General features: G+C 56.3%; 1 protein-coding gene across 5 annotated transcripts in view; it reads right to left on the bottom strand.

The window, feature by feature from the left end:
* Positions 1 to 22,500, bottom strand: part of LOC102929294 (polycystin-1) — a 64,429-nt gene that overhangs the window by 27,683 nt on the left and 14,246 nt on the right. For all 5 annotated transcript variants that reach the window (XR_006285939.1, XM_043528976.1, XM_043528974.1 and 2 more), the window contains 20 exons: positions 21,590 to 21,770; positions 20,458 to 20,669; positions 19,415 to 19,533; positions 18,827 to 18,974; positions 16,140 to 16,414; positions 14,881 to 15,639; positions 14,246 to 14,377; positions 13,050 to 13,225; positions 12,074 to 12,210; positions 8,166 to 11,821; positions 7,693 to 7,842; positions 7,094 to 7,231; positions 6,136 to 6,418; positions 5,271 to 5,493; positions 4,870 to 5,029; positions 4,574 to 4,714; positions 3,701 to 3,842; positions 2,711 to 3,301; positions 1,978 to 2,134; positions 423 to 681 (listed from right to left, as the gene is read on the bottom strand). Coding sequence is in view for 4 of the 5 variants with exons in the window: in XM_043528976.1 (XP_043384911.1) it covers positions 423 to 681; positions 1,978 to 2,134; positions 2,711 to 3,301; positions 3,701 to 3,842; positions 4,574 to 4,714; positions 4,870 to 5,029; positions 5,271 to 5,493; positions 6,136 to 6,418; positions 7,094 to 7,231; positions 7,693 to 7,842; positions 8,166 to 11,821; positions 12,074 to 12,210; positions 13,050 to 13,225; positions 14,246 to 14,377; positions 14,881 to 15,639; positions 16,140 to 16,414; positions 18,827 to 18,974; positions 19,415 to 19,533; positions 20,458 to 20,669; positions 21,590 to 21,770 (8,039 nt within the window). In the remaining variant the exon portion in view is untranslated. The remainder of the gene's footprint in view (positions 1 to 422; positions 682 to 1,977; positions 2,135 to 2,710; positions 3,302 to 3,700; positions 3,843 to 4,573; positions 4,715 to 4,869; positions 5,030 to 5,270; positions 5,494 to 6,135; positions 6,419 to 7,093; positions 7,232 to 7,692; positions 7,843 to 8,165; positions 11,822 to 12,073; positions 12,211 to 13,049; positions 13,226 to 14,245; positions 14,378 to 14,880; positions 15,640 to 16,139; positions 16,415 to 18,826; positions 18,975 to 19,414; positions 19,534 to 20,457; positions 20,670 to 21,589; positions 21,771 to 22,500) is intronic.

The following is a 22,500-nucleotide window of genomic DNA, read 5'->3' as shown; positions in this document are numbered from 1 at the left end:
TAGACCCAGGTGAGCCAGGTCCTTCCTCGCTGGGAGAGAGCAGACAGTTACAGGATAGCACACTCCATAAGGCTCAATTGATCGAGCGCGCAGTGTGGAGACCAGGCTTCCTGCTTCTACAGCCTGGCTCTTCGCACAGGAAGCCCGCACTGCCTTTGACGGGCGTTCTGCCTGCAGAGGGTCTCAGGCTGCCGCTAATGCAGTCACTGGTCCGTGTGTGTTACGTGCTCCCCATCATAGCCACAGACGATAGGAGCTGCGACAGCCCCAGCCTGGCTCATCAGCTCAAGCTGCAGAAGTGCAGCTTTAGCTCTGGAGGTCCCCGGGTGCTGGCCAAGATGCCAGCTGTCACCATTACACTGACAGGGACAGTAACCAACCATCTCCTCCTTGCATACCCGGGACAGCCAGGCCCGGCTTACCGGGGGCAGGAAGAGGATGCTGTGAGGTGGCACAAAGAGACTGGCTCCGAAGACGGTGAGATGTTCTGTCAGGCACACAATCTCCTTCTGGCTGGTGGCGGCTGTCGGCCTCAGGCCCTCTGTGCTCCATTGCATGCTGGGGAAGTGGAAGTACTGGCAGAGGCTGGCAAAGACCGTGACTGCGGCGCTGACGGGTGCCTGGGAGAAGCGGTTGGTGATGTTGACGTGATAGTCACGGAGCGTCCCGTTGAAGCGGTGGCTGGAAGGGAGAGGGGACAGCACAGGGGTGAGCTTACGGTTCAGTAACACCACTCAATACAAAGGATGCCAACGCCCCCCCTTACAGACTTCACACACCACTGAAGTGCAGCCCCCGCTGGGGCAGGATGCAGCCACTGTTTACCATGACAGATGCACAGTTTAGGACAGGAAGTGAAGGACAGCGGATCTAAAGCAAACTGCAGGAGGAATCAGAGTAACAGCCGTGTTAGTCTGTATTCGCAAAAAGAAAAGGAGTACTTGTGGCACCTTAGAGACTAACCAAATTATTTTAGCATGAGCTTTCGTGAGCTACAGCTCACTATGAAGTGAGCTGTAGCTCACGAAAGCTCATGCTAAAATAAATTGGTTAGTCTCTAAGGTGCCACAAGTACTCTTTTTCTTTTTGCAGGAGGAATGTGGCACAACATAGATCCCCGGGATTCAGCCAGGACGCTGGGCTACCATCAGGCAAGTCCCGCAAGCAGGGCTGGCCTCAGCCATACTCCACGTGTGGGGCTGCACCGGCCCCATGTTGTGATCACACTTTCCCTGCCTGCTGTGCCTATGAGCTCCCCAACCTGCTGGCCTGGTTAGCAAACGTTAACACAGGGATCCAACCTTCTGACTCCCATCCTGCACCTCCATACCCCATGCCAAAAGCCCCCGATCCAAACCCCCAGCCCTGCCCAACGGCAGCACTCTGAGCTCCTCCAAGCCCTGCTGATGCTCCCTGGAGCGATGCCAGGCACCCTGACTGGCCCCCACCGCACCCCAAATGTACCACACAGTGGGCATCTGCCTTCCCCCCACCCCCACACCTGACTTTGCAGAGGGCCCCTTAAACCCCATCCTCAGGCTCCACAAAGCCAGTGGAAAAGGGGTGCACCGTACAACCCAAGCAAAGTGACATCACAGCTGTGTGCACTTAGGTTGTTGCCCTATAGTGGTTAAGAGCTATGGATCTTCCCCTCTGCCTTAGCTCCCAAATACCCTGCTAATCCTTCCCGGAGAGGAAAGCTCTCCAATGAAGTAGTGTCTTTTTGCACAGGGAATGGATTCCCTTTGCTGCCCTGGACTGGGTCACTGCACCCTCTGGGCTCATCCCCTTCAGAAGGCGGGCTCTGATGTTGTGTTGGGAAGGCACACTGCAAGAGTCAGCTGTTTCTCACAGACACCAATTATTCCCTCCCCCCCAGGCCCCGTCCATAAGGCGGGTGAAGCCCTCAAACCCCAGGGAGCAATGCTGCAGGAAGGAACCTGCAAATTCCAGCTCAGGGGGTGAATGGATACTCACGGAGATGAAAGCAAGATGGTGACCTCCCCGCTGCTGCCTCCTTGCAGGCTGTCAAAGATGATTTCTTCCTTCCAGGCGTAGTGGAACTCATTGGGAACCGGGGTGTAGTGCCCATAGAAATGGATCGAGGGCTCGCTCTCCTGGCTAGGGTCAAAACCTGTAAGGAGAGGGACGGTCACTCCCTGTGGGTTTGAAATATTCAGCCAGATCTGGCACTTATTTACCTGGGCATGGGGAATCTGTGCTTCGGAAGGGCACAGCAGCAAGGAAGGGGACTGATCTGGAAGGGCCACTTCCCTCACCCGAATGAGAATCTGGGTGTTTGATGCGGAGAAAAGCAACAAACTGAGCTGACTGCGAGTCACCAAACCCATGTCACTTGTAGCCTCCATTTGCACTCCAGCATGCACCAGAGGGCATGTGTGTGAACTGGTGGATCACTGCCCTCTGCTGATGGCATCAGGCTCGTTCCAGGGTTTGTGGCTGTCTCGCCCCCTAGGGGCTTGCCTACAAACGGGCTCTATGAGTCCTAAAGGGCAGCTTGTGGAGAGTCTCTGGCTATCACTCGGATCCCTATTGTCCCCCAGGCCGTAGCTGAGGGTCATGGTGCCTCTATGCAAGAGGAAGAGGGAACCCCAGTGCTAATCTGCATCAAACTGCCCCCCTCCACTAGCTGGACAAAGCTCTGCCCATCTCAGACCACGAGCAGCTCTTTGTCCTGCTAACGACTCACCCTCCTGCACAGTGACGCCAACACGGATGTGCACCCCCTCAGCGTGGCTTCCCGCTGAGGCCCTCACTGTGAAATTGACTGACTCCCCAGGAGGGAGGAGGATGAGCGTTGGAGGAGAGGTCCGCTGCTCCTGCTGCCCCGTCGGCAGCCTCAGCCCGATAGCCCTCTCCCCGGCCAGGTTGGAGACTGGGATGGGCGCCCCTCCAGGAGTGGTGAACTCCAGCAGCGCCAGGCGGGTGGAGATGGAGGAGTTGGCGTAGTAGTTGAACGGGAAAGGGTTGACGGAGATGTCCATGAGCACCTGCACCACCTCCTGGCTCCCTGCCAGCTGCCCGGCCACCGTGCTGGGCACGGAGAAGAGACACCGCTCAGAGGGCGCCTGGCACAGCAGGTTGGGGGAGTCGGCCCTCTTGCCCTGTGTGCGGATCTCCGAGACAGACAGCGACAAGGTCTCCTCATTCAGGACCCGGGACCTCATCAGGGACTTCATCAGGGCCCGGGTGAGGTTGAAGGCGGTCAAGGCCGTGCTGAGACCAGGGGCCCCAGACAGAGGTGGGTGGGGGGCCGTGTCCAGTGCTGATAATGTGCTCCCTGGGAAAGATTTCACACCCCTCGGTTACAGTCCTGCTGCTTCCCCGGTTCCTCCCACGGCCCCACCTGTCCTCACATCTCCCTTCACTAGGGCAGCAGCCCCACCAGCAGCACAGAGCCCCTTAGTGTCAGACTTCACCTCAGGCCTGGCAAGGCTGCTGAGAACGACGGTCCGGGAAGCAGAAGGCTGCTGTGTCCTCAAGGCCACATCTGCAGCACCCAAAATCACCGAGCCTGACTGAGGCACTTAGAGCTGGGCTGCTACTGGGTCAGAGAGCTGCCCAAGACACTGGGGGAGTCGGTGGCAAGAGGGCAGAGTCATGGACTCCCAGGGATACGGCCCTGCTGCCTCCCACGCCCCAGTCCCGCCCTATCACGCTGAGGTGGCTCGTTGCTTACCCAGAATCCCCAGGATGCTGTTGCCGGCGGAGGTGGGTGTCTCGTGACCCTCCTCCGTCTCCGAGCTGATGACTTCAATCATTCTCTGGGCTGCTGCCAGGGTCCTGGCCTGGCTCTCGGGGCTGAGCTCTCCTGGGAACGCCTGAGGATGGGAAAGGGGGGCCCCCAGGTCACACTCCAGCAGATCTGTCCTACCTGCCTCAGCTTCCCCACCTCACTCTCCCCCTATCACGGCCGTATCCCGCAGACTTTGCTCGCCCCTGACTCCCACTCTCCGTCACCGCCGCAGCCAGCCGAGACCTGCCAATCTCCCCACCCCACTCCACTCCTCCCTTCTTCCGTCTAAGACGGGGAGGCGTTGAGAGAGCACCCACCATTGCAGCGCCCCTCCCTGTCCCTATAGCCCTACCCAGTCTGCCCGCCCTGCAACAGGGTGCCAGCAGGACATGCTCACTTCTCTGTCTCCCAGGCCTCTCTCCGACTCTCCACTGACCCAGGCAGCAGGAGCCATCACCACATACTCTCTTGTCCCTCTTCTTCTGCCCCCTGCTCTTTCACCCCGATGGGAGGAGGTTGGGGGGCACTGGGCTCCCGGATTCCCCCTCCGCCCATTCCTTAGGCAGCTGTCCCAGAGGAGGCCCTGCCTCCACGACAAACAGCTCCATACCAGGGGGCTTTGCGAGCACATGGGGGGGACCAGGGGGCTAGTCACACCCACCCAAAGGGGCACATTTTCAGTCTGGTGCATGGGAAAACGGAGGCAGACAGCGAGGAAAGGGAGGCTGAGGAGAAGGGGCTTTCCTCAAAGCAAGGAGCCTATCTGCCGCCACGGGAGTGACAGTCAGGGGAAAAGAGACAAGAGCCAGGTCCTACCACACACTGCTGCAGCGCCGCGCTCAGCTGGGCAACCTCCTTCACACTGGAGATATTGAGGGAGGCCAGGGCGGCGGTGACGTTGCTGCGGATGGAGATCCGGTCCCTCAGCTCCTCCTCATTGCCCTGGCTGCCCGAGTTCTGGAGCACACACACACACACACACACGAGCACGCGTGAGCGAGGCACTTCTGCTGGGAGAGGGGATGGGCGTGTGCATGCACGTGCAAAGGTCAAGCACGTGTGTGTGTGTGCAGGTGTCAGGGAAGAAGGGGTTACCGCAGCGGAGCCCTTACCTGATTCAGCACGGTGATGAGGGCCAGGGAGTATGGGATCACCTCCTGGGGATTGCCCTGCTGGACCACACCCCACAGTTCTGACTGGCTCTTGTTCTTCAGCCAGCTGGTGACGGTCGGGAAGCCCGCCGGGAGGACCGGCATGGCAAGGGGCAGGGTCCTGGAAGGAAGGAAGGAAATAAAGTTATCCCAGCCAACTCCAAAGGCTTCATTCCTCCCAGCAGCCGGGGACAGTGGGAGCTTTGGACCCATCAGTGGAGCCACTTTCGAATCCAAAGCATAGTCCAAAGACACTATTGGCTGCCTCTCTGATCTTTCAGCTTCCAGGATGCACACCTGTGCCGAACACCGGCCAGGCTCATCTCCTCGTGCGCGCCCCTCCTGGATCTGCCCACACTCACCGATTCAGGGCCAGGGTCTTCGCCCCCTGCGAGTCCTCCAGCTCAACCAGGACATTGACAGCGGTGCGCCTGCCACCTGTGGCCGCAGGGAGGAAGGTGCCGAAGGAAGATTTGATCCCGCGGTAGAGGCAGAAGTGCTGGCAGTGCCTGCCGTCGGGGGGACACCTTTCAGCAATCAGGGTGTAAATCAGCTGCACTGGGCTGCTGTCTTCATCCACCCAGCCTGAGAGAGCAGGGGAGGGAGACGTGGATGGAGGAAGAGCGAGTGTGACTTAGCTGGGAGTCCAGAACACGGGCACCCGCCCAGTCACTGCCTCTTGGGCTCCTTCAGGCCATGGTTGCATGTGCGACCTGCCAAATCCCCTGGCCCGCAGCCAAACTGATTCCTCCCTCCTCTCTTGGCAGGACTCTCAGCCTCAGGCCTCCCTGTGTTCCCAGTGCCGCGTCGGGCTCTGCAGCTATTGCAAACATATGTTGCAATACGGAGCACCGAGAGCATGTCAAAATCACCTGGCTTAACCAGGCGAGTGCAGAAGGCTGGCAGCCGGCCCCAGAGACTCTGTCACCTCCCGAGGCCCTGAGAGTCTATCTATTATTGTGCGCACAGACCCCAGATCCGCACCTTGCCATAGTCACAGTTAGCCAGGCCAGGTGCATCGTCAGCATGCCCATTCGCTCCCACCCTGGGGGCTTTGTACCGGGGACGCGGACTGAATATCCCTCTCACCCTCCCACATACATTGCACAGGGCTGGGAGCTTCTCCCTTTTCGATGGCACTGTGTACTCTTTGGTGTCCAAATGACCAACTTCTGCCCTGTGCGTGCGTGGGGGGCAGCTGCCCAAAGGATGCCCTGGCAGAGTTACCTGTGCACTGGTATGAGACCAGGGTCTCCAGGAGGTAGAGGTCGTGTTCAGGTGTCAGGGTGCAGACCCCTCCCCTGGGCGGGTTGTTGGGAGTCAGAGTGATGCTGGATCCCCCCTGCAGCTGCCCGCCAGGCTGGGAGGCTGACAGCGTGAAAGAGTAATTCACCCCATCCCGCAGGACCCCTTGTCTGATCACCAGGTCCCGGTTCGAGTCCCCCGTGGAGGTGGTCACATGGTCCAGGGTCAAAGGTTGTCCATCTGAACTCTGAGCCGTCCACTTGTACTGCAAGGGTCAAAGAGAGGGACATGGGTGAGACAGCAGCCCAATAGGGGTGCCCAGAGAACCAGGCTGGCCCTTCTGTAGTGCCCATCATCCAAGCCTTTCCCAGAGCTGACAAATCCCAATGCACGGAGCCTCACAGCACCCGGCTGGCACATTATCCCTAAAATTAAAGAGGGGAAATCTGAGGCACAGAGAGGTTAAATCACTTGACCAAGGTCACCCAGAGAGTCAGAACTAGAACCCAGAAGTCCTGCCTTCCAGTTTCCTGGTCTAGTCACTCAACCCATTCCTTCTGCTGTAAGATTTATCCTCTCTGAGTTATCTCCCAGCACCCCTTCCCCAGTAACACCCCCTTTCCTCATGGGCCGGAGCACCTCGAGTACGGCTAATCAGAGTTCACGTTCCCTCAAGCTCCACAGATCAGCTGGCTATTCCGGTCAGTGCAGGGTCACTCGTAACTGTAAGCTCAAAGCAGCACCATGAGCCTACGGGCATTTATGGGGCAAGGAATGGGGGTGGGGGGAGAGCAGTGCTTGGAGAGCGGGGATCTCTCCACTGGGGTGCGCGTTAAAGTCAAACCACCAGACCTCCTCCCAAGTGGCAGGAGCTGGGGTGTGAGCAAAGTACAAGTGGCCCCGTACGGGACTTTTCATGCATCAGCAAAGCAAATCTCACTATGGTCCTGTTGTCACAGCTCTGGCACTGTCCGGCCAGAGTGACGTGGACGCTCCTGCTGATTTCATAGCTCGACAGGGCGCTGCAAGAACGGCACTCGATGGTCACGGGCAGGATCTGGCCGGCCTCGATCCAAACCTGCAGGTGGACGGCAGGATCATTCAAACCACATAGGAAAACAGCCCTCCCCTGACGTACACCTCTGTGGAAACGGAGCAGCCCCAATGCAATAGAGGGGATGAGCTCCTGGGACACAGGGCGTGAGCCCTTGGTGACAGGTGACTGTGCCTGGCACCCAAAGCGGGAGACACAAGGCCCAGGCACTGGGGCTGGGGTCAGGTGCCAGGGTGGCAGCATAACCACACGGCTGCTGGCTGGTATCTGCCCAGCACTGAAGGCACATGGACCAATCCACGCACTTCCAAGCTGTAACCCCATTCCTTGAGCAGCCCCAAAGCTCAGTGAGGGGTCGTTGCCCACACGTTCCTGCTGAGAAGGCAATATGCCTCCGTGACGGGGCTGGCTCTGTGCCAGTGAGACTGAGGGTCTGGTCCCTCAGCGTCCTTCCCCAGACTGACCCCTCCCCACTCGAAGCTCACCATCTGGGCCACAGAGACTGGTTCCTTCCCCGGCTTCTTCACAGTGAGAATGAAGCGATAGCCAGTGCCTCTGCAGAGCACAGTGCGGGGAACGGTGACGCTGGCCCCTCCCTGCAGGCGAGGTGGGGCACACCAGGGCGAGGACACATTCTGAGTGGGAGACACACAGAGAGACCTGATTAACTCACTCCTGGGCTATCTGTCCCTGTCCCACGCCTGAGCGGGAGGACTGACGGACCCTGGACAGCAGGCTGCGGATTGAGTGATCAGTGGGGGCGGGCGTGGGATGAAGAAGTGGGGAGCTGTGAGGTGGGGGGGTTTGGAGTTACACAGTATCCTCCAAAGAAGGCACCTGCCCTCCCCTAGACTCTGATCCAACCCCCTCTGCCCCAGGGCACTCAGAGCTCCAGCCCCTCCCACAGGCGAGCGGAGGTGAGTGATGACAGGCACTCCTGCTGGGTTCCCTTTGTTACCTCACAGCCCCAGTGATATTCCAGGGAGGGGTCTGCGTCCCTCCCCACGTCAGGATCGTACGACCCGCTGCCATCCAGAACCAGGTCCAATTGGGCAGACCAGCTCCTCCACGACCCGCCTCGGATGAAGGGAACCAACTTGCTGGGGATGACGGTGATGAGCAGGGAAAGCGTCCGGGCCAGAGGGGTGTGCTGGAGGGAGGCAGTGAAGCGCAAGCAGTGGGTGCCGATGTCCAGCGAGAGCTTGCGGAGCATGAGTGATGGGGTGAGCAGGTCCGTGTGCTGCAGAGGCACCTGGTCAGCCTCAGCCAGGTGCTCGCAGCTAGGGCTGCTGAAAACCTCCCAGAGATACAGGGCCTTGTAGGCCGTGCAGCCCTTCAGGTCTACGCTGGCCTCGAAGTAGCTGGTGCGGGATCTGGGGACAGATGAGGGCGGCTCCACCAGCCTCACCATGGGGCTGTCACACCCCAGCTCCCGCACGGTGACCGTCATCTGCACCAGGACAAAGCTGACCTCATTGTAGATTTTCACCTCCACTAAGAAATCCCCAGCACGGACATAACGGTGAAGCATCCTCTTGTCCCCGCTGCCGGCAAAGGTCTCCTCTGAGTCCCCGAACTTCCACACGGAGCGGAGATCGCTGCCACCCATGACCGCCAAGTCAAATGCCACCGTCTGATTGAGGAAAGCCCCAGTCCCATTGCTGGACAAGGTGGCTGCCTCTATGGGCACCTGCAGGGCCACAGTCACCGTCAGAGACGCGGCACAGAACAGGTTACTGGCCTCTACGTGAATGGTCAGGTTACCTGCTCCGGATGGCATGTACCCAACCTGCTGGCCTGCTGCTTTATAGGCAGGGTGCCCAGGGAGGTGAAAGATCCAGAAGAAGGTGACATTCTCCCCAGCTCGCACCTGTGCCATGAGCGCCAGCTCCTTGTTGGACTCCAGGACGGCTGGGCAGCAATTGGGGATGTGCAGCCCCCGAACCTTCTCCAGCACCTGCACCACAACGGAGGCCAGCTGCACGCTGACGTTGTTGGAGGCCGACGCCAGCACCCGATGAGAACCCGCCGCTGGGAAAGAGAAGTGATGCGTTCCTCCGCGGACATCCAGGCTGAGCCCCAAAGAGGGGATGGTGAGAGCAAAGCTCACATTCGTGCCCCTCTGGGTGTGCAGCGTGAAGACTACCCTGTCATCGGTGCACACGTCCTGCTTGTCCACTTCCACTGCCAGCCCGGCCACGGGATCTTGGACGGCCACAGGATGCTGGACTGTGTCCTCACTGACATCGTTCCAGGCTCGGAGGTCCACCTGGTAGACTCCAGCCGCACTGAATTTGCAGGAGACGTTCTGTCCACAGAAGAGCTGCTGCTTCTCCTTCCCCCGCAGCTGCCACTCCCACTTGACATCAGAGCCTGCAGCCACCGAGCCCCAGAGCTGCCTAGAGGTGTCTGACATCAAGAAGAAGGGGAGAGAGCTTCCTTCCACTGTGAAGCTCACCCTGGAAACGGGCTCCTGGACTCTCAGCTCTGTGGAGCCGTTGCTGGAACCGAGGACGTTGGAGACGGTGACGAACACCAGCTTGGAGCCCAGAGTGGAGTAAGCGTAGGACAGAGAGGAGGAGTTGGTGAGCAGGGGCTGGGCATGTTCCTCAACGTGCCAGGAATAGAGCAAATGAGTCCCAGAGGCCACAGAGACAGACAGGTTCACTGGCTTTCCCACAGCCACGCTGTCGCTGGCAGCCCGGACCTTCACACCGCAGGCTCTCGCCACCACCTGCAGGGCGAGGCCAGCAGACGCCTCTCCCAGCACATTCCCAGCTCTCACCTCTACCAGCAGCTCCCCACTCGCATTGTAACAGTACGTGAGCGACTGTCCCGTAGCGGTGAACACTCGGCGCAGCCCTCGAGAAATCACCCAGCGGAAGGTGAGGTTGGAGCCCTGGGTAACCTCGGCGGTCAGCGTAAAGGGCTCGGCAGAGGCCAGGTACCTGCCCTGCACCATGTTCCTGCTGTGGATCTGAACCCCCTGGGCTCGCTCCTGGACCTCAATAGTGACATTCGCCTTCTCCGTGCTCACTGCATTCTCAGCTGCGACAAAAACCATGAAGACGCCGGTGGCAGGGAAGGCGTGGGAGAAAGTGGCGGCCCCCTTCTGAAAGCCACGTGGCTCTCCAATAGCCCAGAGGTAGCGCACCTGGTCTCCTGATGCTAGGGAGGCGTGGAAGGTGACCTCCTGCCTGACTTCACAGACTGGCCACTCAGTGCTCAGAGTCAGCAGCTGCACCGGGGCCAGGACCGTCATGTTGAGCGAGGAGTTTCTATGGCTGACCTGGTTCTCTCCGGTCACGGTGACGGTGATGTCTCCGGCTCCGCGGTAGGTGTGGGAAGTGCTCTGACCTACCTGCGGGGGAGAATGGTCTCCAAAGTTCCACAGGAAGGTGGCCGCACTGTCCCAGGGGACCTCAGCCATAAAGAGGTAGGAGGTGCCCAGTGCCAGAAAGCTCCCCGTTTCACCGCTGTGGAGAATGGAGATGGTGCCAATCGCCCTCTGAGCCAGGATATCAACTGAGGCATTTTGCCGGCTCACCGTGTTCCATACAGTCACTGTCACCCGGTATGATCCTCCCTCCAGGTAGGTGAACGTGATTTCTGGAGACCCCGAGGTCACTGGGTCCTCACCAACACCAAAATCCCAGTGGTACCGATATTGGTGCTGGGGGTCTGGCACTGGAACAACCTCAGCCTGGAAGCACGTGGGTTCCCCTAAAGCTAAAGCCAGCGTCGGTGCCGTCAGCTTAACCGACCGGATCCGATCCTCCACGCAGATGGCCAGTTGGCGAGAGGTGGTGCTTACTGTGCCACGTACAGTCAGGTTCAGCTGGTAGCTCCCCGCTGCTGGGTAGCTGTGAAAGACCGTGGGGTCCCCGTCCCCAACAGAAGGGGGGTTGCCATCTTGGAAATCCCAGCAGAACTGAACTCCTTGGCTCGGCCCCGTTACCACTGCTTGGAAGGGAGTCCGTTCCCCACTGGAGAGACAGTTGGGTGCTAGGATGTTGGTGATCTGAAGCCGGTACACCTCTGCAATGGTGGAGACACGGGCAGAGGTGGCGGCATTGTGAGCCATCACCGTCACCGTGTAGTTGCCTTCCTTGGCGAAGGTGTGAGAGATGAAGCTTAGATTCAGGTTGCTGTAGATGAACCCGTCCCCCATGTTAAAAGTCCACAGGACATCTGTGCCAGAGGCCAACACGGCACTGACAACTGTGGCTGAACCCAGCTCAGTAGGTCCGCTGGCCACCAAGCGGAGACCCGTGACACCTTCACTGACCATCACAGCCACGTCAGACGGCACCTCACTGAGGCTGTTGTTGGCCCGCAGCACTACGTTGTAAACCCCGCTCTTCTCAAAGCGGTGGCGCACCAACAAATTCACTCCCTCCTGCGTGGGAGAGCCATCATTGAAGTTCCAGGAGTAAACAATGCCGTAGGGGGAAGGGCGGGGTAACGCCTCGAACTGGGTCACCTCGTTCACCAGCGGGGAGGCTGGAGTCACCAGAATGGTCACGGAAGCTATAGGGCAGACCGCACGGACTTTGGCCACCCGCTCCACTCGATCGTATTTGTTGACGGCCTCTGCGGTCACTGAGTAGTCACCTGTGGAAGCAGAGAAGAAAGGCAGTGTGGGAAGGAACCGGGGTTTCTAGGACTCTTGTGCCTAGAGAGAGAGAATGTGTCACTCCCATTGTGCTCAGGCTATTTCTCTGTACTCATTTGAACTATAATTGAGACGGTATCTCTCTCCCATCATCCTTCTGTCTTCCTTTCCCATTCTCTCTCCCTCTCCCACTCGTGGACTAAGAGCCCTTCTGAGCCCAGGTGACCCCTCAGGATCAGCCCCTTTCTTACCTGGTTGAGTGTACGTGTGGGTCACTCTGGCCAGCACCTGGACCCTCTCTCCCTGTGGATCTGGACGTGACAGCTGAGAATCGTAGGGGGGAGACAAGAGGCTCTCCACCTCCGGGCTGCCATCCCCAAAGCCCCACCTGCAAAGAGAAACAGCTCCATCTCACAGACAGGGGTCTGGTTCAGAGACTGGGCAGTTGTGTGAATATCATGAATACTCAGCGTTAGAACAACAAATGCAAATGTACATTTTGGAAGGGACATTAAAGCTCATGTTTCAAGGCTAAAGCCAGTCTTTATCTAGAAAGGATCAGGAAGAAATCCAACATCAGGGGAGAAAACAGATTATCTCACATCGGCTACAGTGGGGTTGGGTTTTTTGCACCTTTCTCTGAAGACAGGAGGCTGGGCGAGACGGACCTCGCATCTGATCTGACTTGGCAATTCTTATGTCCCACTATCAGTGCATCTTTTCCAGCTCAGTCTCTGCCTAGTTTGTGGTGTGGGCTTTGCAGAAAGTTGTTGCCTAGAGAGCCTCCTTTTGGCATTTACTGACATAGCTGGCCAAGGCCCTCCAACGCCACATCACCTGCGAACATTTCTCACCAGAGCCTCTGGTAACTTAAGCCCATTGGGGGTGGATCTCAAACCCAGCCAAGTTTTACAATTCTATTTTCACCCCTTGAATAATCTCCACATATCCCACCTTGGTTCCTCATTCCTGATGAGAGATACCAGTTCCAACCTGCCACCTCTTAGAATACCCCTTTACAGCCTTGACCCAGCTGCGGGGGAGAAAGGACTCCTGTCAGAGATCACACATAAAGAGGCACTGAAACAGGATGTCAGCAGATGGTACAAGGAGTGCTGCCCGTGAAGGCTGGTCTCTCTAGGAAGTTCCTTGGTGATCCGCTCTGGGATCAGACCACATTAGTCTGCGGGAGGAATTCTCCTTTCTTGGACTCCATGGGACTCTCACCTCACAGTGACTTCCATGGCAGTGTCCACTTCCACCCTGAACACCAAAGTCTGGAGGGTGTCAACTGCCACCACCCCAGGGAGCCCCAATATCTCAGGGTTGGCTAGTGGATTCATAGCCTCGGCTGTCAGCGCCACTTCCACCATCTCCGAACTCACAGGGTTCTCAGCTCGCAGCTGTGCAGAAGGAACAGAAGGGCATCAACCACGCAAAGAAATTTGAACAGACGGCATTCCCTTCTTCCGACTCCCCATCTACTCCAGACCTCTGACCTCCCCGCCCACTCCACCAAGACCGTCGATGCCTCCCACCCCACAGTACCATGACCACGGATTCTCCTCCCCCCTTGGTTTGTCTCACAGACCCTGGCTGCAACGCATTCCCATGCGACTCGCCCCACCCATGTTACACGCTCCCCTGATTCCCAGCATAGTGCATCCTGCCGCCCATGTTGGGGGAAGAGGTCCAGGGAATGGTAGCACTGCGGTGATGTTCTCATTGGGAGCACAGGGAGAGTGGGGACCGGAGCCAGGAACAGACGTTGGCCTGACGGTCAGGAAAATGCAACACACGGAGATGTGCAATGGCGGCTAATCACTGCCCACACAGCACCCTCTGGCAACTCAGCGGCGGCAGAGTGGAGCATACAATGACTCCCATCAGAAGTTAAGTCTCCGTGGGGGAAAAGCAACTGGGGCAAGTGTGTAGAGTACAGAGTCCTGAGTCAAGCTGCTACTGTTTGACAGCGGCTGTTCCGTGCTTCTGCCTGATGTGTCTTGAGTCCTGCCAGGCCTTCGGCTGAACAAACAGGTTTCTACACCCTTGTGTTTTGATTTTAATAATAATTTGCACATTTGTCTGCCTATCCGTCATTCCTCCCAAAAGTACCCCTCTGGGGGCGGGGACTAATACGGTGCTCCTGACTGAAGGGTCTCCTAGCATTTTATAAACATTTAACCCCTTCCAAACCGGCCGGTGAGGGGGATATGAATTACCGCCTCCCTTTTACAAGCGGAGAACCTAAAGCACAGAGTCTCTCATTGAAAGTCACACAGCACAGCAGTGGCAGAGCGAGAAAAGGCACCCGGGAGCCCTGACTCCCCAGTTCCTTGTTCTGACTCCGAGACACTCTTCCCTTGCTTTATGATCTGGGCCACAGCTGAAGGAACCTAGGGTTGGTTCTCACGCGTGCTCACCTTCAGCTGGTATGTGGCAGGCCTCTTGAACTTGACGCTGTAGGTCTGTCCATTGTAGGCGAACATGTCCATGTTGTCGATGACCCAGTTGTAGGAGACAGAGGAGCCCTGGGTCAGCTCTGCGGAGAACACCTGCCAAGCAAAACAATCAGCAGTTTACAGCAGACCTATGGGCTGGGCTCAGATTGCTTCCTCCTGGTTGTGTTGAGTAGGGCTAAGGGGTGGAAAGTGCCAACAGGCCTAAAGCAAAGGGATGGAAGACTTCACCCACAGGGAACATCGGCATTTGCCTGCTCCCCAGCAGCCATGCAATGGACGTAACACAGCCGGCTCCCTGACACTGAAGCAGGGAGGTGAGACACACAATGCCCCATGCTAGCCTGGCTTTTGGGGCCCCCGTGCATCCTGAGGGAGGGTAGGACAGGCTCTGGGGCTACCCTTCTTGGAAGCTTCAGCTAGATGAGGACAGGTTCATCTTGCAGCTGCGTGACCATAGGTTTGGTGTTATAGTAAAACCATCAGGCAGCCCATATGCCAGCATCCAATAGGGTGACGGGGTGGCAGCGGGGCCAGAGATGTTGGAGGGATACCCTTGATGATAACCCAGCCGTGATAACTGCAGCAAGATGACCTACCTGAGACACATCCACTAGCATCCTGCGGGGGCCAGGCGGCACCACCCGGAGCCCTTCGATGGCATTGTATGACTGGATCTTCACCGACAGCTTCTGGGAGCTGATCTCATTGGACACCAGCACATTCAGCATCTCCATTCTCGGCTCCTCCATGCGAAGCAGGGCCGAGGAGAACCAGGTATCTGCAGTGTCTCTGTGGCAGGCGGGGACATGTGCTACAATGCTGCCCGGGCAGGTGGCCTCAAACAACACCCCAGCCTTACCCACGGGTGCCATCCAGCGAGCCATGGCATTACAGCCGGAGAGAATCTTGATGACAATCAGAGTCTCTCTCTTGGTGGCCACATTGAGCTTCCCGCTGACCGGTGTCGGGTGGATAATCTGCAGCCCACTGACCTTGGTCTGCACCTCCACCGTGCAGTTCACCTGCCTGCTGCTGACCGCATTCCTCACCGTTGCCGTGTAGGTGTGCGCCCCGTGTGCCAAATGCCTGGCCAGCCGTGGTGTGGCTGCAAAGCTCCGGGTCTTGCCCACAAAGGTCACTCGGAGGTCACAGACGACATGGTCCACCCAGGTGGGGCTGGTAAAGCTGCTGATGCTTCCCTCCCACCAGCCAGCCTTCGCGAGGCTGATATAGCTCTGCCGCCAGGGGGAATGGGAGTGCTGCCGGCACCGAAGGAGGGAGCTCACCTCTGCGTTATGCTGTATTCCGATAATGTCGTCCGGAGACACGCTGATCTCCTCTCTAGGCAGGAGAACCTGAAACACGCAGAAAGAGTCGTCTCCCATTGCAACCACAGCCTCTGCTGTAACCAGACCCCGGCCTGCGCCTAGTCTCCATGAAACATCCTGCCTCCCCACGTTAGTGGTAGAGAAGAGAGCACAAAGAAAGGAGGAGGAATCAGGGGAGAGCAGGAAAGGAGAAGCCAGGGGAAGGAGAGTCACAGGGCTGGCCAAAATTCCTGGGACACACCTTCATTTTCCTGGGTCCATCCCAGAGTTCATTTCAGGCATCGCAATGCAAGTGCGAGGGTTGTCTCTTCACACCACCACGTGGTGTTGACACAGAGTGACGGTGTGTCTCAACATGATGATGTGGCCTGAATTACACATCACCACAAAGACTCATCATGGTGTCACAGTGGGATTTACACACACACACACGCACACACACACACTTGGAAGAAAGGGCAGGAGATGACGGGGCAGTAGAAGGTGGGAGAGAAGATGCAGCAGAATAAGGTCCTGAGAGCACTTACCTGGACATGCCTGTTTGTGCTGCTGGGAGCGAGGAGCAGGGGGAAGTCAGCCACTGGCTGGTAGAAGGGCGGGGTCCCGCTGTAACGTGGGGGGTTTCGGATGGGCAGGATGCTGGAAGTCACATTCTCAAAGGCATAAGAGCTGCAAGGACTGGAGATGTTCAAGCAGCCTTCTCTCAGTGGGCACCACTGCTGCCCGCTGGGGCAGCGACCCGTGCTGTTGCAGAGCGGCCGGGGGTGACAGCAGGCGAATGGCGTGTGAAGAAGCTCGCAGCCTGGGAAGAAACACACGTGCTGCAAGATACGCTGGATTTGGAGAGCTCAAAGGGGGAGCAAACTGGGTTATGGTTTGTAACCGGCATGTGTTCCCCTAGACACGTGTTCCAACAAATCATTCATATTGTAGCGACATTTCCAATCCATACAACTAACTTAGCAGAGCCAAGCAAGCAAGGAGAGAAAGGGACCAGGCCACGTTCTGGAACTAGATCTGGAGCCACATCTGGATTTCGAACACCCCAAAGTTTGATCTGGACAAGCTGGATGAAGCAAGAGAGTTTCCTAAGCTGGGAGGCAGCATGGTCTGGTGGACAGGGCACTTGACTGGGAGTTCGTTCTATTCGTGGCTTTGCCACTGACTGACTATATGGCCTCTGGCAAGTCACCACCTGTCTCTGCCTTGTTTTCTCCCATCGGTATCAAAGGGACCATGCCAGCCCACTGGCACTTTGCTGCCTGTGGATTCAGGACAGTACTACATGTGTGTTTATTTTTACTATAAACCAGAAACAACCAGTTCAGACTGAGCTCCACCCAAGCTCAAAGTGACAATACCCCCCAGCCAACGGGACACCAGATAAAAGCACAACATCCTACTCAGGACATCCTCACTGAGGGAGCATAATCTAATGGCAGGATGCTGTTAAACATTTCCCAGCAGCCTCTGGGAGATCATTAACCCTCTTGTGGGTGTCAGATACAAACCGTGTCACCAATCAGAGTGCTGGGAACCCTGGTTTTGTCTCATTTCAAAAGCATCCGAACCTGGTGGGTTCCAAAGGCTGGCACCAACTGGAATGGTCGGCCAGGTCAACACTAGAAATGTTTGCAGGTGTAGCAACGTTGATGAGGGAGTGATTTGTGCGTCCCATTTCTCTACTGGCAAAAGCCCTCGTGTAGATGCAGTTATAGCAGCACAAAGGTGCTTTGGCAGGTGGAGCTTATTTTGTTCACCAAACTGGTATCAGCTATTCCGTCAAAAGCACATTTTTGCCAATATAAGCGGTCTCTCCATTTGGAGGGTTGCTGGCAGAGCGACACTGGCAAACCTTTTCTAACATAGATCTGGCCTTACTGAGCTCACAATGCACTTAGGACGGGGTGGCCAACTTGTGGCTCCGGAGCCGCATGCGGCTCTTCAGAAGTTAATATGCGGCTCCTTCTACAGGCGCCGACTCCGGAGCTGGAGCTACAGGTGCCAACTTTCCACTGCTCAACCCCAGGCCCTGCCCCCCCTCCACCCCTTACCCCAAGGCCTCCACCCCTTCCTGCCCCCTCCCCTGAGCCTGCTGCACCCTTGCTCCTCCCTACTCCATCCCAGAGCTCCTGCACACTGCGAAAGAGCTGATCGCAGTGGGCAGGAGGCACGGGGAGGGAGGGGGAGGTGCTGATCAGCAGGGCTGCTGGCGGGCAGGAGGTGCTGAGGGTGGTGAGGCGGGGGGGCTGCTGACATGTTACTGTGGCTCTTTGGCAATGTAAATTGGTAAATTCTGGCTCCTTCTCAGGCTCAGGTTGGCCACCCCTGACTTAGGAGATACAGTGGGGAGGACGGGCAGAGAACGAGAAAGGGTGGGGGGGAAATGGGTGTGAAAAGGAGGAGGTTGAAACACAAATACAGAGAATGGAAAAAAGGATAGGAAGGAGAACAGACCAATGAATCAATGAATATGGCCCACACAGTGATTACAGGGCACTAGGGCAGGAAATGAACTTCCTGTCACATGAACATTTTCAAGATACGGGTCCAAACTGGAAGTTTCGAAAACTTCCATGAATTGAAAAGCCATTGCAAAAAATGGAAACATTTTATTCGGAACATTTCAAAATGCTTCATTTGGAGTTTGACTGTTTTTCTCTTTAACCCTTTTTTTAGTCTAAATTGACTCACATTTCAAAATAAAAATTGTATCGGCTCAAAAAAAACAGAGCTTTTGTTTTGAAAAATTTGAAATGGGAAGTTTAGACAATTTCAAAACATTTTTCCCCCCCAATAATTTTTTTGAGTTGGGAGATTTGTCAACCTTGATCCAGTTTCAGTTTCGACGAATCTGCATTTTTCAGTGAAAAAACAGTTCACCGAAAAATTCCCGACCATCTCCACAAGTCACCTAGTTGTGGGAGACTCGCTTGTCAGGGTTCTTCTGTCCCTTCCATGCAACCCAGAGGGGCAAAGTACGCAGATGAAGTCTGGAGGGAAATGTGAGGATGAGCCCACCAGTCTATCTTAGCATCCCACCAAGAGTCAAACAGAGCCAGAGGCTTTAAGCATAGAGACTATCAAGCAGCTATAATCTCTCCCTGTCCTTTTATAATGTCCACCAACGCACCAGCACAACCCCATTGGTCTAGGCAGATGGTCTGTGAGTATCAGAGAATAAGAGACAGAGGTATGGATGCTGAACTCTTACCGGGAGGAACCAAGTGTTGGTTGGGGTTGCAATGTGGGCGGAGGATCTGGAACCGGATCAGAACAGGCTTCTTTGTCCCTCGTATCCCGAAGTCTACAGAGACTAGAATACCAGCGTGGCTGAACCAGAGGCCTGGAAAGAGCATCAACTACAAGACACAAGACCAGGAAATAAACATGTGAAGGAGGGAGGTCCAAAGAGGCCTCCTGGAAGGAACTGGCAGGGGAAGTTGAGGGTGAGGTGGTAATGGAGGGACCTGTGCTGTTGTGATGTTCCTGTGTAGTTCAAATAAGCTTCCTAAAGATCAGTACTTGACCTGAAGCGTGGCCACGGTTATCTGGTTTGCGAATACAGAGCCTCGCTCTCTCTGATGTTTCCCATAACCCATGGGCCATAAATATTGAGAGAACAGCCTCATCTGACGTGGCAGTGCTCCTGGGTTGATTTGTGTTCTCTTCCCAAGGGTTTGCCCTGTCCCAAAGGCTTCTTAGCAAGGTATATAGACTAGAGAGGGAAGGGAGAGGAGGTCTCCGATGGACCCATCCAGCATTCACACACACCAGCCCTCTGGCTCTGTTTGCACGCTACCTCAATGCTGTCAGGCCCCAGGAGAGGAGGCAGCTGCTCGGTGCTGACGTTCCTCACGTTGTAGACTCCGCTGAACACCGGCACGCCCGTCAGGAACACATCTGGGCTGGGCAGGGTGACTGCAAAGACAAAGCACATGGACGGTCATGTCCCAGCTTAAAGCTCTGTTGGGCCCTGCTGCAAGCTTGCATCACAGATGAAGTGGCAGGCTCGTAGGAGATCCACCTGGCTGCGCTGGGGTCTTGACTCAGCAAATCTGTAAACACGTGCTTTAGCTGAACTGGGACCTAGATCTGCCAGGGTGGGGACTGGAAGGAAAGGGCATGTTGAGGGGGGAGCAATAGGGCCATGTGAATGGGCTGAACGAACACAGAAATACCCATGTGTATATTCAGAAACACCCATGGCCCTGGCATACACCCGCCATCAGAGTACACGGGAGTCTGCCAGGGTCTGGGGTAGAGCACTACAGAGCATCAACTTTCAGGTGCTAACTGTGGAGAGGAAGAGTGGCCTTGTGGTTAAGAGATTGACTTGGTGCTCAGGGTTCTGTTCCCAGCTCCTCCACAGACTCCATGGGTGACCCTTGGGCAAGTCACTTAATCCCTCTCTGCCTCAGTCCCCCCAGTTTAGAACAGGGATAACAACACTTCTGTCCTGTAAGCTCTCTGGGGCAAGGGTGGTCCCTCGCTACATGTCTGTACAGCACCTAGCGCAATGGGACCCCAATCTCCATTGGGAGCCTTAGGCATGACTAATATAAATACATATTAATGACAGGGCCCTCCTCACTGGGAGTTGGGAGGCACTCAGCTTCTCATAGCATAGGACCATGCCTTGGTAAGAGCATTGGGGTCCTCCAGGATGAAAGGGCAGTATAAAGCAATGGGTTATGATACCAGCGGCCCACCTTAGCACTCAGCTCCTCCAAGGGCTGCAAGGAAATGCCTTTTTATTCCTGTTGGCAATGGTCTGCAGCGTAATCTCCCAGTCCAGTCAATAAACACATTCCCACCCCCAGGTGCCAGCAGGACATATGGTACCTCCAGCTCTCCTCTCACAGAGGAACGAGGACTTTGCAGAGCACGGGCTACTGCTCCAAACCCCTTCTGGGTCGAGGAGGTGCATCTGGACACAGCCCTCCTTGCCCTCGGGGTGACCGAAGGGGGTCCAGTTCTGGAACGAGTCCACAAGGCTCCCATCGACCCAGCGCAAGGAACCCAAGGAGCTGAGCCCAATCCAGACCACACCAGCGCTGCCAGGGAGAAAGACAGAAAGAACCTCTGCTTAAAGAGAAACAGCATCAGCAATGCAACACAGAACGCAGGGAGTGGCTGGGAAAGGGAGCAGGGCTTGGGGCAGGTGGTGGTGCGGTTAGTGCCTTCGACCCCAGTCAGCAGAGGAAAAGCACCCCACAATCTAACACTGAGGAAAAGGTCTGACATGTCAGAATGGGTGGCCATGGTTCTGTCTCCAGGGATACCCCAAAAACACAGACCCCACATTTCCTGGAGGCTCCTCTGCACTAGAAATGGCTCCTATTGCAGCCTGCCCTGGTGTGAATTAACTAGTGCATGCTGTAAAGGCCCGAGCCATCTTGATTTGGGTGCACCACATTAACTCGCAGGGCTCCCCAAAGCCACTGCTGGGCGGCTGGGTCGTTACACCTCACCTACAATTCCCAGCACAGCTGCCTAGAGGATCCCTGAAGCGTGTGCATAAGGTTTGATTCCCAGGGGTGCTAAGCACCTGCCGCTCCCTCCCAGGGATTTTAAACGGAGTTGTGGGCACTCAGAACTTCCAAAAATCCAGCCCACCATGTCTATGGCTCAGAATGGCTATTGCGCTTGTCCTGTTGCCTGCTTTGAGTGGATCCGTCTTTGTCAGGATCCACACGTGCTTTTTAAAGGTGTGAGCTACATCCAGCTATGTCATCACACAACCACACCCGGACAGCCCGGCGAAAGGCTATTATTGCAGCACACATTGCCTGACATTGCCTCTAGGCCTGGCTCACTGTAATGTACCCAACACTACCTTTGGGCGATGGGGCTAGGGGAGACAAGGAGCTTGCCTGTATTATTGTCATGGTGCCTGAACAAGAATAACTTTTGTAGTAGCGACTTCACCATTGTAATCAGAGCAAAGAGAATGGGGCTGGAGCAGGATACGCACCCAGAGAAAGTCTCCTGCAGGAAGCTCTGCACCTCCTGAGTTCTTACAACGGCCAGATCTCCACCGGGGATCCCCTGGCAGAGCCTTCTCGCATCCTGCCAGGTTTCCTTGGCGTCGCTGAGCCAGTAGCAGTTCAGATTCTCTAAATGGATCCGTCCACCTTGAGAGCAACAGGATTCATCTAAAGATTAAGAACAACAGCTGAGAAGGGTCCCCATGCTGCCAGAACTTCCACTGTGAACCTTCCGGGCTCAGCCTGACACAGCACTCGCGGTAGAAGGCGAATCACATTCCAGAGAGCCTAGCACTGCCAGCTCCTCCAGCTGATACCGTAGCTCAAGGAGATAAGCTTTGGCACAGCCACATAGACTGAGGAAGGTTACCCGCCGCTTTGGTAGTGCGTTCCTGCAGGTCCTTATTCCTCTCTGGAACACTTGGCTGGTGGAGCGTGTCAGGAGGTGGTAACTAACCCTCTTGGGCTTCCTTCCCCAGCACTATGACCTAGCACGTCACCATCTCTGGTGTAACATACGGCAAGGAGAGATCTGCACCATGGCATGAGCCTCTTCCACACCCAACAACGCCCCCTCTGCAAAGGCAGTATCAAGGCCTGAAGGAGCATAATGAGGATACCCACCATAGCAGGAGCTCCCTTCCTTTCAACACCCCATTAGCTCTAGTTGTCCCAGTGCGGAGGTAGAAGGATCAAGAAGGGCCAGCGTTGATAATGCTCTGGCTCTCCCTCTCTGTTTGCACTCCAGAAGCAGATGGAGGCCTGGGATAAAGCTCTTCAGGTGACAAACCTACTTGCCTCATGGAGGAAGCAAAGGAATTGCAAACGGCAGCTCCAGGGGAACTATTCGGTGTGAGACAGGAACAGAAACCCAGAGCCTCACCTTGAGGTGCTGCCA

The sequence above is a fragment of the Chelonia mydas genome, chromosome 14 (genome assembly GCF_015237465.2).
Source record: "Chelonia mydas isolate rCheMyd1 chromosome 14, rCheMyd1.pri.v2, whole genome shotgun sequence".
NCBI classification, from domain to species: domain Eukaryota; kingdom Metazoa; phylum Chordata; order Testudines; family Cheloniidae; genus Chelonia; species Chelonia mydas.
Note: the sequence above shows the minus strand (reverse complement) of the source record. Positions and strands in the feature narration are given on the sequence as shown.